Raw genomic sequence first — 18,201 nt, forward strand, 5'->3', positions numbered from 1 at the left:
CATATTTTGTTTCTTTCCTTTGAAGATGTACTTTGCATGTAGAAGTGGTGTCTTTCCTTTCAGGTGCATGCTCTTTTGTCCTGTCAAACCTTGCATCAGGAGGAAGAGGTGCTGATGGACGGCGACCTGGCTGTCGACAAAATGACCTACCACCGATGAGCTGATCACACAGTTCCTCACGGAATGCTAGCATTGATTTCTTTGTTTCAGGATGGGCTTTCTTGTACAGCAGGAAAGCATTCAAGATTGCAACCTCCAACAGATACCAAAAGATCTGAAAATACCATGTCTGTCCTTTCATGTGCCTCTTGTAGGACTGCAGACGTTGGTCAGCTAAGTCCACTCCACCCATATAGTTGTTATACTGGGCAATTGCTTCTGGTCTGTCAACTTCCTGGCGAGTCCATCTGCCACCCTGCTTCACAGATCTCAGCACTGTGTGTGAGTTGTTGTTGACTGGTGTTGTTGCCAATAAAGATACATGGGCTGAATCTTTCCACACAATAGCAGTCATACCATTTTTTTGCCAATAAACAGACTCTCCACGTCTCAGACCTTTCACAATCGGAGTGGATTTCTTCATGTCATCAGGCAGCCCTTTTCTGTTCATTCTCACCGTGCCACAGGCCAAGATCTTTCGCTCTTCCAATTCAGTGTATAAAGTTGGACTTGTGTACAGGGCTCGAAAATCTTTTTAAAAATTCACTTGCCATAGGGCAAGTGAATTTTCAATTTCACTTGTCCGGAAGAAAAATTCACTTGCCCTGAATTTCAGATGATTTAAGGAGTAAATGTGTATGGTCTTATTCATGTCAGTGCAAAGAAACAGTAGCTGTAACTTACTGATAAATTTGTGTCCTTATTCTGTGTATCAAAAATAATATCCTATGTAATGTATACATGCTCAGTGTTTCAGCCAGCTTTTGCTTGTATGGGGACACAGTGACCCATAGTAGGTCTTAATGGGGACAAATTAAATTTTGGGGGGACATGTAATGTATTTAAATAAAACAACACCGGTACATTGTCATTGTGTGTCATCATGACCTGGTACCTTGTGTTAAATAGGCAAGTCAGGTAGGTGCACTAAGGGTAAGTATATAATAGGCCACCGGTGTTGTGTCAAATTGTGCCCATGTGAAACTTTCAGTATCATTTAGTTTACTGCTACCATGTGGTATGTGCATAAACTGCAGGGTTCCGCTAAGTCACCAAAATGATTAGACAACTCATTAGCCAAATCAAAAATCTTGTAGCCACTTTGAGCAACTTTTAAACAGTTTATGATCTTAAGTGTAGCAACAGCTTTCTCGGCATTCAGGAGTTCCTAATTTTACAAATAAAAAAGATGTTTTGTATGTTGTTCATGATAGTTTTTACATTAAAGAAATATTTGTTTAGTTTTTATTACATTAATTATCTGTGTTTTTATGACATTGATGGGATTGAAATACTTTTTGCATTTCTAGTGGTAAACTTTTGCCACAAGAAACAATTAGGTGGCAATTCTAAAAATCAGGTAGCAATATGAAGTGTATATTACCACAGATACAGAATACTTCTGCAGCATTGAGTAAGTGTTCACAGTATGACAACATATCATACATATACACTACAAGCTCCTTATGTGGTTTTGTTAGCCACACACATACAAATTTTCCATGCAGAAGAAAGCGTTCGGTAGCATAGTGACAGTGTAGATACAAGTATTGTGGTGTTGTGTCATAGTTGTGATCAAGAAGGCTCAATAGCATCTTCAGCAAAAGTATTTTTCTTGAGACAAAAAGGGTCAGGTCAAAATCCTTTAAAACAAGACACAATGATATTGTTCAATTCATTTCCCAATGTTTTAAAGAGTAATAATAGTTTTAATAATAATGATAACATTATAGCCCAGGAACATTTTCATTTGATATTTTGATATCATCAAGAAATGTCTGGTGATGTTCAATATTACATCATTAAACTGGAGGAATCTGCAGAAATATTAATGTGATGATTTGAAATGGATATGCTTACTGCAACTACTGTTGACAATTTCCCTTTGCCATAACTGTTAATAAATTTTAATTTAAAACAGACAGTCAAGCTAAATGCCATTAAATTGGAAAGTACCAAGAAATTACCTTTTATCATACGATTGTACCTATTAGACCTCCCTAGGTGGTTTCTTTTGAACCATAATTGTGTACTTAAGGGTTCTTCATTCATGACATCACATAAGATGACCCAGATTTGACCTTTCAGAAAACCTCAAGTTGTTCTCCTTTTCCCTTGTATTCTGACTCTGTTTGTGAAAGTTTCCTTGGAAATAATGGTTTTTACTATCAAACTGAGTAATTGCAGGCCAAATTTTGATTCAAGCAAAGTAAGTAAAACTTGGACTAAAAAGGACGACTGGTACACGGGACTCACAGAGGCAAAGCCAAGCCTCAGTGTATTCATGGTCATTAGGGACGGACCATTACATCTTGGGAGGGGGGGTGGTCAAAAACAGAAAAAAAAAATTTTCAGAGCAGAAAGTTAGGAAAAAAAAATCTTCAAACTAGTTTGCAAAATAAAAAAAAAATAAGAGAAGACAAAGGCGTAAAAAAAAAATCTGCAAAAGTCTTTAAAATTTTGAATTTTTTTTAGATTTTACCGACAGTAAGCAACTTTCTGTATTTTTAATACATCCTCCCGGCACATTTTTAATTTTAATTTATACATTTAGAGTGACTGTATCCCTTATACTGGAAGTTGTGATTATCTTATCTTTTCAGGACTTTTGTATTCTGATCACTTGAAAATTATGAAATTATAGAGCCTGTTTTCTACTTGTTTCCTGCGTACAAACCAAGCAGGTACACTAGGTAAAACATTGAAACTATGGTTGTCAAGACAGAAAGTTGTATTTGCCTTTTAAGATCAAGGTAAACAGATGCAGGCCACATCAGTTTCATTTTTTTCACAGCATTTTATTACAATGATGAATGCAAGAATGGGTGAACAAATAGAAACACGTCAATAATGATAAAACAACATATCAAGTCATTATGTATTATTTTGCTTTTAAAAAGGCATTTTCAATTCTTTTTTCTCAAAAAACAGCCTCAAATAACAACAGCAACACATGTTTTAACATTCAACAATACACTACGTAGAATGCCATCTATCCAACAAATCCCAACACAAAAACACATAAAAGGTTGAACTTTGAAAGTTTCGATAGCAAATACTGAATAAATCTGCATGGTTAATCGTTTTTGTGTAGCAAATTTCAAAGAAATTGGACAAGCCCTTTCAGAGAATACAGATTTTTTGACCATGAATGGCATAAATTGTCCAAAAAGACAAATATTGAAATTTCAACACATCTATACACATCCAATCAATTTGGACATGCTGCTACAGAGAAATAGATGTTTTGATCAAAAAAGGGCAACAATTGCTCTAAAAACACAAACATGCAAATTTCACTATATTATTTAGCTTATTTTAGCTTCTCAGCTTGTAAAAATCAATTGTAAATCATGAGATATGCATGATGTTTGGTGGGGTGAATGTAGGCATTTCACCACGCAGTAGAAAAGGAAGCCAGGAAACCAAAATAGTCAATTTTCAAAAGTATACGAAGCTACTGAGGAGCAAGAAGACCATGTTTCAGAGGAAGATGTGTAATCCGAAAAAAATGCTCCCAAAGTGTCACCAAATAACACCATTTTAATCTCTATTTTTCAAAAGTTCCAACAGCAGGAGGGGGGACACCCCCCTCCTGACCTCCCCGGCAAAAATACTCCCCAAGTGCCACCAAATAACACCATTTTAATCTCTATTTTTCAAAAGCTCCAACGGCAGGAGGGGGACACCCCCTCCTGACCACCCCCCGCAAAAATACTCCCCAAGTGCTACCAAATAACACCATTTTAATCTCTATTTTTCAAAAGCTCCAACAGCAGCAGGGGGACACCCCTCTCCTGACCTCTTCCCAGTGACCGCTTGCGTGGCCGCTTGTGGTGCTTGGCACCACATGTTTGCCCTCTTTATCTTCAGACAGCGATGAACGAAAAAAAAATTATAAATCTGAAAATTTACTCTGAAAAAAAAAATTTGCACAGCTAATCTCAATTGGAAAAAAAAAATTTCAGAAATTTACGATAGGAAAAAAAAAATTTTCACAATTTCATTGTGACCACCCCCCCTCCCAAGGTCTAATGGTCCATCCCTTATACGTCCATGATGTATTGTAGCACGGTCGGTTCATGAGGGACTGAGAGGGAACGTGATTGCAGTATCGAACAGCAACAATGTTTGCTTCAAGTACCAGGGAATTTGTAACTTTGTAGAAAGGAGAGTGAAGTGTTTCAATACATTGTAACTTTGTAGGAAGGAGGGTAAATTGTTTCAACACGTTACAACATTTTATTGTAAGCTGTGGCTTTCTGTTGAGGAGGCATCGTGACATGATTTCATTTTTTAACCAAGCAGCACAGAGCTATTTTATCGGCCGGCCATATCGAAAGCGGTACACTCAAAGAACTAGAGAGTAGCAGCACGTATGTACATTGGCCTCATTGAAATTCACTTGTCCGTCCGGCTTGGAGAATGTTGTTTACACTTGCCTGGACTCAAAATTCACTTGTCACGGGCGTCGGGCGGCGAGAATTTTCGAGCCCTGGTGTAGTAATTGTCACTGAACAGATATGGATAATGTCCTTTGTTGAAGTATGGCTGGCACAGTTGAAGAACAACTTCATTTGTTGGTGAATCACTGAGCTGCAAAGTTTCCTTCCCTGTGTACACCTTTGCATTGAGAACATATCCTGATTTTGCCTCTGCTAATAATATTAAGAATAACAAGCGACCTAGCGGCCGATATAGCTCCGCTGTGTTTATGTAGAGAATAACTATTTTTGACACATGTTGATGAAGAAGGTGGAAATCTTTGATAGCTCAATGCAGTGGCCAGAAAAAAAGTGGCTAAAATAGCTGCAAAAATGCACAATTGAAAATTTCATCATACTTTGAATATATGACATCGGATCATCCTGAAGAACATGTCAACCAAAGCTTTCTGATGAGTAGTTTTTTGAGAATAAAATTTTCTGACCAAAAATGGCAACAATTGCCCCAAAAATAAAAATTGCAGATTTCATCATAATTTCAAAAGATCAAATTTAGTTCATCTGTAGGAACCTGCAAATTGAATTTCAAAGCTATCAGACTAGTACTTTTCTAGATACACGTTTTTTTGACCAAAAATGGAAAAATTGCCCCAATTGCAAAAATACCAAATTGCAGATTTGCTCATTGTTGCAATAAATATCATTTTTTGACCAAAATGGCAAAAATTGCCCCAAAAATACAAAATTACATATTTCATCAGAAATTCAATATATATTACTTAGTTTATCTATAGAAACCTGTATACCAAATTTCAAAGCTGTTAGACCAGTGCTTTTTGAGAAACACATTTTTTGACCAAAAATGGTAAAAATTGCCCCAAAAATTCAAAATTGCAGATTTCATCATAATTTCAATAAATATATATCATTTAGTTCATCTATAGAAACCTGTATACCAAACTTAAAAGCTATCTGATGAGTAGTTATGGAAATACACATTTTTTGACCAAAAATGGCAGAAATTGCCCCAAAAATACAAAATTAAAGATTTCATCAGAAATTCAATATATATTACTTAGCTCATCTGTAGAAATCTATATACCAAAGTTCAAAGCTATCAGATGAGTAGTTTTGGAAATACACATTTTTTGACCAAAAATGGCAAAAATTGCCCCAAAAATACAAAATTGCAGATTTCATCATAATTTCAACAAATATCATATAGTTCATCTGTAGGAACCTGTATACCAAATTTCAAAGCTATCAGATGAGTAGTTTTGGAAATACACATTTTTTGACCATAAATGGCAAAAATTGCCCCAAAAATACAAAATTACAGATTTCATCAGAAATTCAATATATATTACTTAGTTCATGTATAGGAACCTGTATACCAAATTTCAAAACTATCAGACCAGTATTTTTTGAGAAATACATTTTTTGACTAAAAATGGCAAAAATTGCCTTAAAAATGTAAATTTGCATATTTCTGCACAATTTGAACAAATCTGAAATAGATCATTCCTAGGGACATACGTACCAAATATCAAAGCTATCTGACTGGTAGTTTAGAAGGAGAAGATTTTTAATGATTTTTTTACCAAAATATTTTTACCAAAAATGACAAAAATTGCCTTAAAAATACAAATATGCAAATTTCACCACGATTTGAACAAATCTGACTAAAGTCACCCTAAGTAAACTGCATATCAAGTTTCAAAGCAATCGGACAAGCGGTTTCAGAGAAGAAGATTTTTTTACCAAAAACACCAAAAAATGCCCCAAAAATACAAATATGCAAATTTCACCACGATTTGAACAAACTTAAAGCCGCACTTTTCAATCCCAGGTTCTCGCATTAGTGGAGTTCTCCTCCCAGTCAAACACATGGCCAGTACGATGTTTGATTTCTATAACATTAATTACAAAAACTGATTTCAATCTTTTGTCACCTTTTGCTTATCCTGCAAACAGAGCTTATATAACCGTTTGATTGACGGTCAGTTCAAATTGCCAACGGTCATTTATTCCCCAGCACCACACTCGAATTTCCTTAAAAAACATCTTCCAGTCACGTTAGAATTTGAATATAACCACTGAGTTCGATCAGCAGCAGCTTCGTGCTGACCGCTTGGCAGTCTGTCAGTGTTTTTACGGTCGGAATAAACTAAAAATAGTGCCAATGGCACTTGATCACAACTGGCACATTGTGAAACTACTCTATCTCTGGGTACACCTGTACATGAAATACTGAATGGGTAGGTGCTGCGGGTTTGGAGTTTGTCAGTAAATGCACACAGAAAACAAAGTCCCGAAGTAGCGAATTCCATCCAGCCATTTTCAAACCACACTGTTTGTCAGTGGGGTAAGCAATATTCGCAAAAATCACATTTCCAGGCTAATAGACTATGTTTTACGAAATCACACGTCCTTATTACAAAATAAAACGATCTTTTAAATCAATGCGCCAGTAAACAGGTCCAGCAGCGGGTTATGTCATCAGTCTGTAATGTTAAGGGTCATAACAAATGTGAGAGATCTAAAACATTAAATATGTTGTTTTTTATCAATTTTATTACCAAAAGCGCATGAAAATCTCTGATACTTTGAATCAGCCATCCTGTATATTTGTAACATTCATCAAAACCTCATTTCTGTTCCACAACTCATTAAATAGTCCACAATGCAGGATTGGTGTACATTCCAAAACTACATATATAAAAGACCCCTAAAATCAATTAGTTAAAGGGGGATTAGAAATTTCCCAAAACTATCTAACTGCTGCTCCGTTTGGCTCCATTTTTCGGAATCGGAACCTTGAAATTAGTCTGAATATCTCTACCAAATATCAATGCAGTCTGTTGAGCGATTTTTGACTTTTTGTCGTTTACGGAAAATGGACACTGTCCACCACCGGTTGAAGCTAACCCTATATCACAACTTCCAGATGTGATAGTGACCTATGGTCATTATGTTAAAAAATACCGCCAATGGCGCTTGGACATTATGACCGCCTAGTATTATCGGCATTTATCAACAACCACACTCACTGTGAATTAGACAGCCCACGAAGTCAATGAGCAACATATAGCTGAAAGACTATTTTTCACATTGCGATTTTAAGCTCATTTTTATGAGAAAAGAGACATGTATATGTATATGGAGAAAAAGCAGTAGACATATTTGTAAATTGTTTGTTAAGTGACAATCATATATGCATCTCTTGAAATTTTGTGGTTATACGGTATAACAGTAGTGTAAGAATAATGAGGTATGAATAAGTTAGTAAAGCTAAGTTGACAGTAATTAAGATTACAAAATTATACACTAAGCCGGGGAAATCTGATTGAAATAAATGTTGAAAAGTAGCAAAGTCATGGTCATCTTTTGTCTAATACCTTGTGTAAGTTCATGAACTTTACATAAATCTTGCTATAGATTTGTTGCTAATGGGCAATAACTGTGTTTCAGATCATTTGAGAGCAATCTATCCATGACAGGTTTAAATTGTAATATACTTCTATTTAAAGGAGAGAAACTTCTCAAATATTTTTTCCCTGTAATTTGCTGTGAGAACACATGGACAGATGCTCAGGACTCTATGCTGGTGCTACCTTGATAACTAACCTACAACTTGTAACGTCATTGTCTAACCTGTTCACCCCAATTTCCTGTAGACAGGTCCACACTCTCCATTGATAACAATGGGTTTGGGCCATACCATTGTAGTGAAAGACTGTAACATGTGAGGTTGTGGATACTTAATCTCTGGAATGTCAAAGTCTGTATATTGACTCAAGGATGTTTACTTAACAAATGCCTAAGGTCATCTCAAAAGTGAGAATCCAAACTATGAAATATGTTTTTTTTAATGCTTTTGATGCCCAAAAGACCATAGAAATCTCTTATACTTCGAATCAGCCATCCTGCATATTTCTAACATTCATCAAAACCTCATTTCTGTTCAACAACTCATAAAACAGTCCACAATGCAGGATTGGTGTACATTCCAAAACTACATATATGAAAGACCCCTAAAATCAATTAGATAAAAAGGGGGGTTAGAAATTTCCCAAAACTATCTAACCAGCACTCCGTTTGGCTCCATTTTTCGGAATTGGAACCTTGGAACCAGTCTATGTATCGGTATCAAATATCAACGCAGTCTGTTCAGCAGTTTTTGACTTTTTGTCGTTTACGGAAATGGACGACATCAAACACCGGTTGAAACCACCTCTATATCACAACTTCCAGTTGTGATAAAAAGTGGCATTTTCTGGAGCGTGTTCCCTCATGTTACCTGCTTGATGTCCACTTACACAATGAACGCCGCCATAGGTTGGTGCCCTTTTAAAGGGAGGCTCCGCCTTTAAGTGAGGTCACCCCAAGTGAACTGCATATGAAATTTCAAAGCAATTGGACTTGCGGTTTTAGAGGAGAAGGCAATTGTTGACAGACGACGACGGAAAATCAATCTATTTGATAAGCTCCGCGTCGCTGACAGCGGAGCTAATAAAGTGAAGACTTTTATCCCCTACTTAGTCGGTTTGTCCTTTATGTACTGGCGGAATGATATACGTCCCTTGAACTTTATCATGGTCTCATCAACAGACAAACACCGCGCGGGATTTACGTATTTTCTAAAGTTACCGGTGATCATGTTCCACAATCGACGTATCTTCCAAAGTTTGTCAAATGCCGGATCAGCTCTATCATGAATAGCACTGTCATTGTCAACAAAGTGAAGATAGCGTAGTATTTGACAGTACATATCTCTTGGCATTGTAGTACTAAAGGCAGGCAATCGCGTAAGCCAGAAATTCGACCAGTAATCTTTGAAAGATCCCTTTCTATCGCCCAGACCCATTGCGATGGTCAGTCCGAGAAAAACTTCAAGGTGTTCGATATTTGGGCCGTTAGCTTCGCCTGCACGCTGTTGGTTCGCGTATCGGTTGGTTTCGGTGACGACGTAGTTCATTACAACTCCCGTAAAAAACAGTTGGAAAAGTTCCAGCACACTCCGGTTGTCAACTTCCCGCGCAACACCAATGTTCTCATCATCAAAATCTATATCATCTCTCCTTTCAAAATCACGACTCCATTCACCAGAAAGGGCCGAATCGTCATCAGAGTCACCACTACTCGAAGTTGTTGAAGCGCGCGATGTCGGTCTTGATTCGGCGTCAACGTTACTTCCGGGTTGATCAGTGCCGTCGATGTCAGAAATTTCATAGTCGGACCCAACTTCATCGTCAGACGATTCATGTCGAGTACATAGACGAGCAAGAGGTATATTATCCTCGATATCAGACTCGGTGAAACCATAGAAAGAGTCACTGCTACTATCACAAAATATGTCAGCGATACGGTGTCCAACTTCCAAACTATCGCTCGGATCGGCCATTTTGAAAGTTTGGGAACGAAAACTCGGAGCAAAACGGAAGCAAAACAAGCGCAGAGGTCACATAAATATTCAACAGCCGGCTTATCGTATATCATTAGAAAGCCCGGGAAATCCCCTAAACAATGATCAATAGGGTGTACCCCTATAGGAAGAATTCTTTATTAAAATAGGGTTTAAAGTTCAACTACGGCTTTTCTCGTAGTTCGCCTGTGAGGGCGCCCCCATTTTCCTACGTGTTTTCACGTAGTGCGGAAGGAAAGGGTTAAGTCCCATTTTACTTTTCTGTAATATTGCACATCATCTGATACACTGACCCAAGATAGCAAAAATGCCTAAAAATACAAAATTGCACATATCATTGCAATCTCTAGATTTTTTTATTTAGATCATCCAAATAATTCTATAAATTGAACTTCAAACCTATCAACCAAAGCAGTTTTGAAGGCACTTTTTAACAAAATGATGCTAAAAATTACTCCATTATTATTTTTTTTATTATTACTATTATTATTACCTCTATTTTGGACTTAATGCGTCCATAGTGAAGTACACTTTACATTCTTCTCAAAATGACAATCAGTAAAGGAAACGAAACGAAAAAAGCACTCACACAGATAATGGACAAACTCAAAATGTTCATCCACTAAGATAATAATGCACGTTATGTTACAATTTGTACCAATCTGACAAAGACCATCCCGAAAAAGCTGTACATCAAATTTTAAAGTAATTGGACATGTTAATTCTGTGATTTTAATGCCAAAACTGGCAAAAATTGCCAAATTACAACAGATTTTGTCACAACTTGTAACTGACCTGTATGCTGATTATTAAAGCTGTACTTTATACTATCAGTGATTTCACAAAGGGGACACTTCTGTTGTTAATGTCAAACATTGATGGAAGATGTTTAAGGACATTGTTGATTCCTAAAATTGAGTGTTTAACCTTTTAAAACTTGCTGACATGACTGTTTTTTTCAGTTCAAAATTCGTGAGTACAGTGCGACACTAAAATATATTTTCTACATACCTGGATATACCGGAGAGCACTTCTTAGAATACACAAGTTTGATGTTTTCTTATCTTCCATGTTTGGTATTTGCTTCTTGAGAACATCAAAGCATTCCTTCAAGTGTGCACGTCTGTTACATAAATAACATAAATTACCTATCACAAGAAACTAGGACTCCACAAATGTTATTTTGTAATTTTTCCAATAAATAACTACACAAAAAATGTCGCAACACTATCATTAGAAGAATATTCATAGTTGAACCTTACCTATTTTTCTCTAATTTATTATGAACTTCCCTTGTACCAGCTCTGAAAATATCAAAATATGATTTCAATTGGCATAAATTAATGGACAGAGTACATTTCTAACCATTCAAGTACTAAAATTAATGTGCCGTGCAATTTACCTAAATCTAAGAGTCGCAAGTTTGATTACGTGACAGTTGACAAAATATTAAGAACATCGCCAATCACACCACACTGTATGTCTGACATGGTTAGTACGAATATGTACAATCAGGCGTAGTACATTATAATCACGTCGTGTCCCTCATTATGCAACGAGACCTTACCCTCCCGACCTTCGCTTATCCCTGTCATCGTACGCGTCGCTGACAGTTAATACACCGTCGCTGTTATCAGTTGACAGCTCGATCGTTGTCACATCTGGAAAAGCGTTCTTTTGCTGTTTAATGTCATCTTTCACTACCACCGTGTGCCCTTCGTCTAAGCAAACAAGAAAGAAAGAGATGAACAATGGCTGGTCAGAGAGTTCAATCGCTATATGTGTACAGGGTCAATAAATAATGGCATTCGTTATTTATGCAACCGAACACGTAAGCACAACACCCGGACACAAAACAACGCATCGTTTCAATGATCGAAATCACATAACTGATGTCATTTTTAGCGAACCTACTGTTCGTCGACTATTCGTAATATATTTGGTGCGTTTATCACCGAACAAATGAAGTACTCAGTTTGAAGATGAACGGACATCATCGGCGGATTTGGTTGGTCGACAAAAACATCATAACACGTTAACATGTGCGTACGTACCACGTGCTTGGGTAGTCTGGGCGCGCCACTCCAGAAATTTGGCAGCCTCCAAAAGTGTCTCTATGCTCATTTTCGACTAAAATATACCACTTGTCGATCGCTTGATTTTCGAAACACAGGTCGCCAGTATGATTGTCCCGATACTGGCAACTGTATCTGCGATCGAGCCGGTGTTAATCACCAGTTTCGAGCAAGATGGCGGGACTCTCACCACATTATTTGCGTACAAACATAACATCGTTGAAACATGTGACAAGGGACTCGTTCATACGAACATACCATTTAGGGTAAGGGTGGCAAGCAGCATGGGTATCCTTTAAAGAACGACGGATATGCCATTAATTCTTGCTGTTGGCAGCATTTAATAAAACAAAATTCTTTGCGTCAAATGAAAAAGGTTTGACGAAAAGATGCTGAAAGAGAATTATTTTCATGCTTTCAAACCAACCATAACACTAACCGCGCTTCCTCACCTGGGACTATGCATAAGTTGTTTTGCCTTGTTGTAAACAATACGAAGATTCACGTGATTGCAATATGGGTCGAACTGTCAATAATACGAATATGTAAATCATCCATCATGACAGCTACTCATACGTTTAACCAATCAGAGACCAAAAGGAAACACCTACAGATTCTCTTCACATGAAAATCACATGGACTTCGAAAGGCCGCATAGACGACAATGCTCTGACAAGCCAGGATCAACGAGGGTCAACAGGAATCAGGTTGCAGCAACCATTTCAGCAACGAAGAGATGCTGGACTAGTGTTTATTTCGATCGTTCATCTAATATGTTTAACACGACTTTTTTTAGCTAATGGCACAGCATTTGAAGACTCAGGAATTAACTCAAGTGTTGATGCTGTGCGATCGTCGCGAATGGAAGGATATCCGATACTGTCTTTTTTGTTTACCAATACCAGTCCTCTGTATTATTACTGTCTGCACTCATGGAGCTAGAAACGGATTCTAGCTCCATGCTGCACTCAATGGTTATACCATGGAGGTACTGCCTCCATGGTTATACCATACAACAGACGGTGTCTTCTTCCCTTTACTGTCTATGCTTAGGGAGCCGTCATTATTTACGGCCCGGGGGGTCGGAGGAATGTGATGGGGTCACTCAAAAAATTGAAAACTTCAAGGGGGGTTGCTCAACATGGGGAAAGGAAGAAGGGGGGGGGGGTACTCAATTTTTTGTGCAAAATAAATTGAAACACACCTCAGATTGCACCATTGCACATCAATTTCCCAAAATGTTCAATGCGAGAGGGGGGGGACACCCCATTTCGTGCTCTCCCCCTTAAGATGTTCTAACAGTTTCACTAGTAAAAGACAAATTGAAAATACCTCTCAGATTGCACCAGACTGCACCATTGCATACATCAATTTCTCAAAATTTCCATGCAAGTTAGGGGACAGCCCACTCCGACACTTTCTCTCTCAGCCTCTCGCGTGTTCTCCCCCTGAACTTTCAAATTCTGCCCTGTAAGATATCCTAGTGAAAACGTCATGATACCCATCCAAATTAAACAATATACTATATGGTTAGACACTGGTTATAGCCATTTAGCGTGAGTTTTTATATCTGTATTTTGTTGTGACTTTGAATTTCATTTTGAAGGTTTCACCTTTTACAACCGTCATGAGATAATCAATGATAATCTAGCATACACCAGGATTTGAAAGGTTTTCACGATTGCTGTATTTTGTAAATTTTACAAATACATGTATTGGTATTTAACTTTTCTAAGTGGGGGCGGTTCCAGTCAAAATTTCAGAGATAGAGAGGGGGGGGGGTTACTCAAATCCATCATGGTTGTCAGGGGGGTTACTGGAAATTTTGGAGTTTCCGATTAAATTCCTCCGACCAAGCCAATGCCATAAATAATGACGACTCCCTCACACACACACTCACATACAAGTGTCTGCGTCCAAATCACCGTTCAAACTTACAAAGACAAAGACAAAGTAAACTATTTATGAACCTTTCATACGTTGACCTCATGTATAGATATTTATATTTATATATATATATTATATATACTCTTTCATTGTTGTTTTTGCAAAACCTTTATTGTACTTTATGATCAAGATCCCAACTGGGATACGATTTCAATAAAGGCTTACTTTACTTTACTTTACTTTACAATCTAGACAGGAACCCTATATTAATTCACGACCAATTGATTGGAGGTAGGTTTTGTTTATTTAATAAAGGGGTGAGTTGGAAGCGTCACACAGTGTTAACCTGCCCTTGGAGCCAAGTGACATTTTGCCAACTTGGGTTTGAAGGAGGTCATGTATTTTACATTTCTTAACTTTTTAAACTCCAGAAATTACAATTGGGCAGTTTCAGGCAACTTTGTGTTGAACGATGAATATATCATCAAACTGTCAAAAAATGTTGGGGTACTGTAATTTGTGTTGCCAATTGGTATATAAGCCTTACCCACCAAAAACTAATCTATTCTTGCCATTCCCAAACAGAATCTATGTGATACCAGATATGATTCCAATCTGGTAAGCTGTTCTTGAGATATGTCCTACACCTCAGCTAATTGCTATTTTGCAAATTTTATGACCTTTACCAAGTAGTGAAATTTTACTGGAAGGACTGGCCACAGTCCAGGAAACTTCCCATTTATATTGACGAGACATTGTTACTGAAGTGAAAGATATTTTGCACTGTGTTGGCTAATTTATTATTTGCATATTTAATGAGCTTTCACAATTTGAGATATAAAACTTGAAAGACTTGATAAAAGGCAATTATTAATACCTACATTAAGTGATGATGCAATGATATAACAGCAATGAAAGAAATTTAGCATTTCCATTCTACTATATTAAGCTCTGCTGTCAATGACGCGGAGCTTATCAGACAGGTTGATTGTATGTCAATGTTCGTTCTCATTCAGCTTCTTCTCAGAAACCGCTAGTTCCATTGCTTTGAAATTTAGTATGCTAAAGAGTTGTTCAAATTGTGGCAATATTTGCATGTTGGTATTTTTGTGGCAATTTTTCCTGTTTTTGGTAAACAATTTTCCCCTCATACCGCCTGTCACATTGCTATGAAATCAGGTATGTAGGTTGCTAGGGGTGACCACAGCAAGGTATATCCATATCATGCTTGCATTTGCGTGTTTGTATTTTGGTGCAATTTTTCATGTTTTTTGTCAAAAAGTCTCTAAATATGCTTGTCCGATTGCTTTGAAACTTGGCATTGAGGTTCCATGGATTGACTTCTGTAAGTTTATTCAAATCAAGGTGAGTTTGCATATTTGTATCTTTTGAGCAATTTTTTCCTGTCTTTTTTTGAATCTGATACAGCTCATCAGATTTCTTTGAAATTTGATAGGAAGGTCCATTTGGATGATATATATCAACTTGCACAAATCATGAAAAACTCTGCAAAACTCTTTGGGGGGGGGGGGCTGTCCCCTGGCAATTTTTGCCTTTTTTGGTCAAAAACTTCCATAAACCATCAAAGTTTTGAGAATCTCCCTGTAAATTTGCTTTCGTATGTAGGTTTGTAGGGATGACCCAATTCAGATTTGTTGAAATTATCATAAAACTTGCATACTTTTATTTTTAGGGATTTTTGGTGGTTTTGGTCAAATAAGCCATTTGTTTTGATAATTGAGCTATGGTTTAATGCTAGTATTCAGAAAAAGTGTGCCAGCAGTCACAGTCACTGATGTATGCTATGATCACAGGTTGGACTTTCCCATCCATATGTCCCATGTTCATCAGTATTCCCTTCATTGAAAAATTACCAGCTACACTTACAATCTTAATTATCACAGCGGAGCTATATCAGCAGCTAGGTAACTTGTTATACTTAACAATCTGTTATTAATTGAAGCTCTGCTTAATGAATATATGGCTCGTGATGTTGATTATACCAAATTTTAAAACAATTGGCAATGTAAGAGAAAAGTGTTAATATGCAGACAACCGTTACAGATACTGAAACACGGGAACATTTTTAGTTCACATCTTTCTAGTTCTTTTTAGGGTGTTAAAGGAAAACAGGTATGTTACTAGAGGGCTCTCTTTTACGGCAAAAGCTCAAAGTCACTCCAGTTTTCATTTGAACAAATTTCCATCTACATGTACGTATCAAATACGTCATACATGAAATGATTTTAAAATTTCTACAGATGGACTCATACATACAGGTATGTATGTATGCATGCATACATACATACATATATATATATATTAAGGGATATTGGACCCAGAAATACTGGAAACAAGAGCTGAAATTGGTAGTTGCAGAGCAGACTTGTTCAATTCTAATATCACCATCTCTGCTGCTGCTAAGCATATTTCCTCAAGGGGAAAGAAATATCGGACTAGTTTGTTTGACGTATAACATTTGAGAGAGTCTCATCAGCCATGCTTCTTCAACTTTAGTCAAAACTTAACATGGATCACATAAATTGCTCATTCACACTCATAAGATGTACCATTATTGCAATTATTACTTAAAACGTGCATTTTCACAGGAATAGATAGGACACAAGACTTCAGGGACACAAAGTATTTATCACATTTCTGATATTGCACAATAAAGCAAAAACTTCAATGCATTACTTTACACATACTGGATAAACCAAAGACTTACATACACTGGTAATTTCATACAAATAAATTACAGAAAGCTACAATAAAATAACTTTACAAATATTTCATCTATATACAGAATAAACAACAGAATTCTCCTGGAAGAATTCTCAAATTTGTAAACAAGGACTGGTCAATGTATGTACGTATTCATTGTAATCACACTTGTAAGGGAAGTACTACATGTTCCGACTGTTCCTATTTTAGATGCATACACAAGATGTATCAGTATGATTGTTACTTTAAAGTATTTGTGATACAAAAACAGATGAAGTAAAATTCATGGCTATACCTGTTGAGGGGATATCAAGAATTACATGTATAAGCTTATGCAGCTGTAAACACAAGAATGTTATGTAATATCTATATGGCAAAGTGCATGGAGAATTTACTTGTACTGATAGCTGGCATATGCAGACTAAGGTGACTGCTTTATCCTCAAAACAGTCAGCAAATGTTGATGGCATAATCCTTCTTGTAACTTTCAAAACTGTGGCAAGAGCACTCAGACCTGGGTTGCACCCTTTTGCAAATTTTGCATGGCTTCAGCTATGTCAGTACAAAACACTTACGCAACAGGCTTGTAAAATTCATGCCACATAGATGGAATAATTAATTGAGTCGCACAGCTAAAGAAATGACATGGCAAAACCTACAATTTGTATCACATGTAAGTAATGTAAATGGATGTCTACACGACACTCACATACACATACCTAGTGAAATTGTTGTTTCTACACCAGTGGGTTTGAATATGTGACGATTGTATAAACAATGCATGGTACATTGAGTAACTGGCCATTAATACGATTGCTTCCCGGTATAATTTCAATGCATATGCATATCAATAGAGTCGATGATACAGACCCAACAGATCCGATTTTAGGCTTTACTTATAGCTAAACAGTATGAGATCAAATTTGTCGAAATTATTCAAGCTTCTCAAAAACATTTGATGAGAAATTATTATAGTAAATACAGCAGTTCAGCCTCATCTTGGAAAACCAAGTAATATGGAGAGATGCTAGATATTGAAATTCTTTCTGGAAACATTTACATAAAATACCAACATCAACTTTCTGCCTTCTGTACATTGAAAGCCATTTAAACAATGTAGGGACATCATTTTTCAATGACTGACTATATTCATACGAAAGTTGTTAAATATTAACACTAGGAATGCCCAGGTAGACCTACAATATTTATTTTGAAAATTCCATGGCAGCTATTTCTGAAATAACAATGCTGGAGATATCTTTAACGTCTGATATGATTTACTTAGAGCAACAATGTACCCCCTCCCGGCCCATGATGGGCAAAAGCAAAATTTGCATGACATAATGTATGAGGCGAAGCCGACTACATGATGGAGTACAAAGTTTGCTTGAGTCCATTATGGGCTGGGAGGGGGTACATTATTGCTATTATTTTATAGTTTTGGCAATGCCAGTGAATTTGTAGATGTAGAAAATGAATAAAAAAG

General features: G+C 36.9%; 1 protein-coding gene across 1 annotated transcript in view; it reads right to left on the bottom strand.

Annotated features, from left to right (window-relative positions):
- The window catches only part of LOC139127978 (max-binding protein MNT-like), a 98,554-nt gene extending 86,221 nt beyond the window's left edge, over nt 1–12,333 (bottom strand). The window contains exons 1-4 of the mRNA XM_070693831.1: nt 12,084–12,333; nt 11,597–11,750; nt 11,292–11,333; nt 11,041–11,152 (exon numbers count right to left, since the gene is read on the bottom strand). Coding sequence (XP_070549932.1) covers nt 11,041–11,152; nt 11,292–11,333; nt 11,597–11,750; nt 12,084–12,153 — 378 coding nt within the window. The 5' untranslated portion in view covers nt 12,154–12,333. The remainder of the gene's footprint in view (nt 1–11,040; nt 11,153–11,291; nt 11,334–11,596; nt 11,751–12,083) is intronic.
- Between the last annotated feature and the right edge of the window lie 5,868 nt (nt 12,334–18,201).

This window comes from Ptychodera flava, unplaced genomic scaffold (genome assembly GCF_041260155.1).
Source record: "Ptychodera flava strain L36383 unplaced genomic scaffold, AS_Pfla_20210202 Scaffold_40__1_contigs__length_1388640_pilon, whole genome shotgun sequence".
Lineage (NCBI taxonomy): Eukaryota > Metazoa > Hemichordata > Enteropneusta > Ptychoderidae > Ptychodera > Ptychodera flava.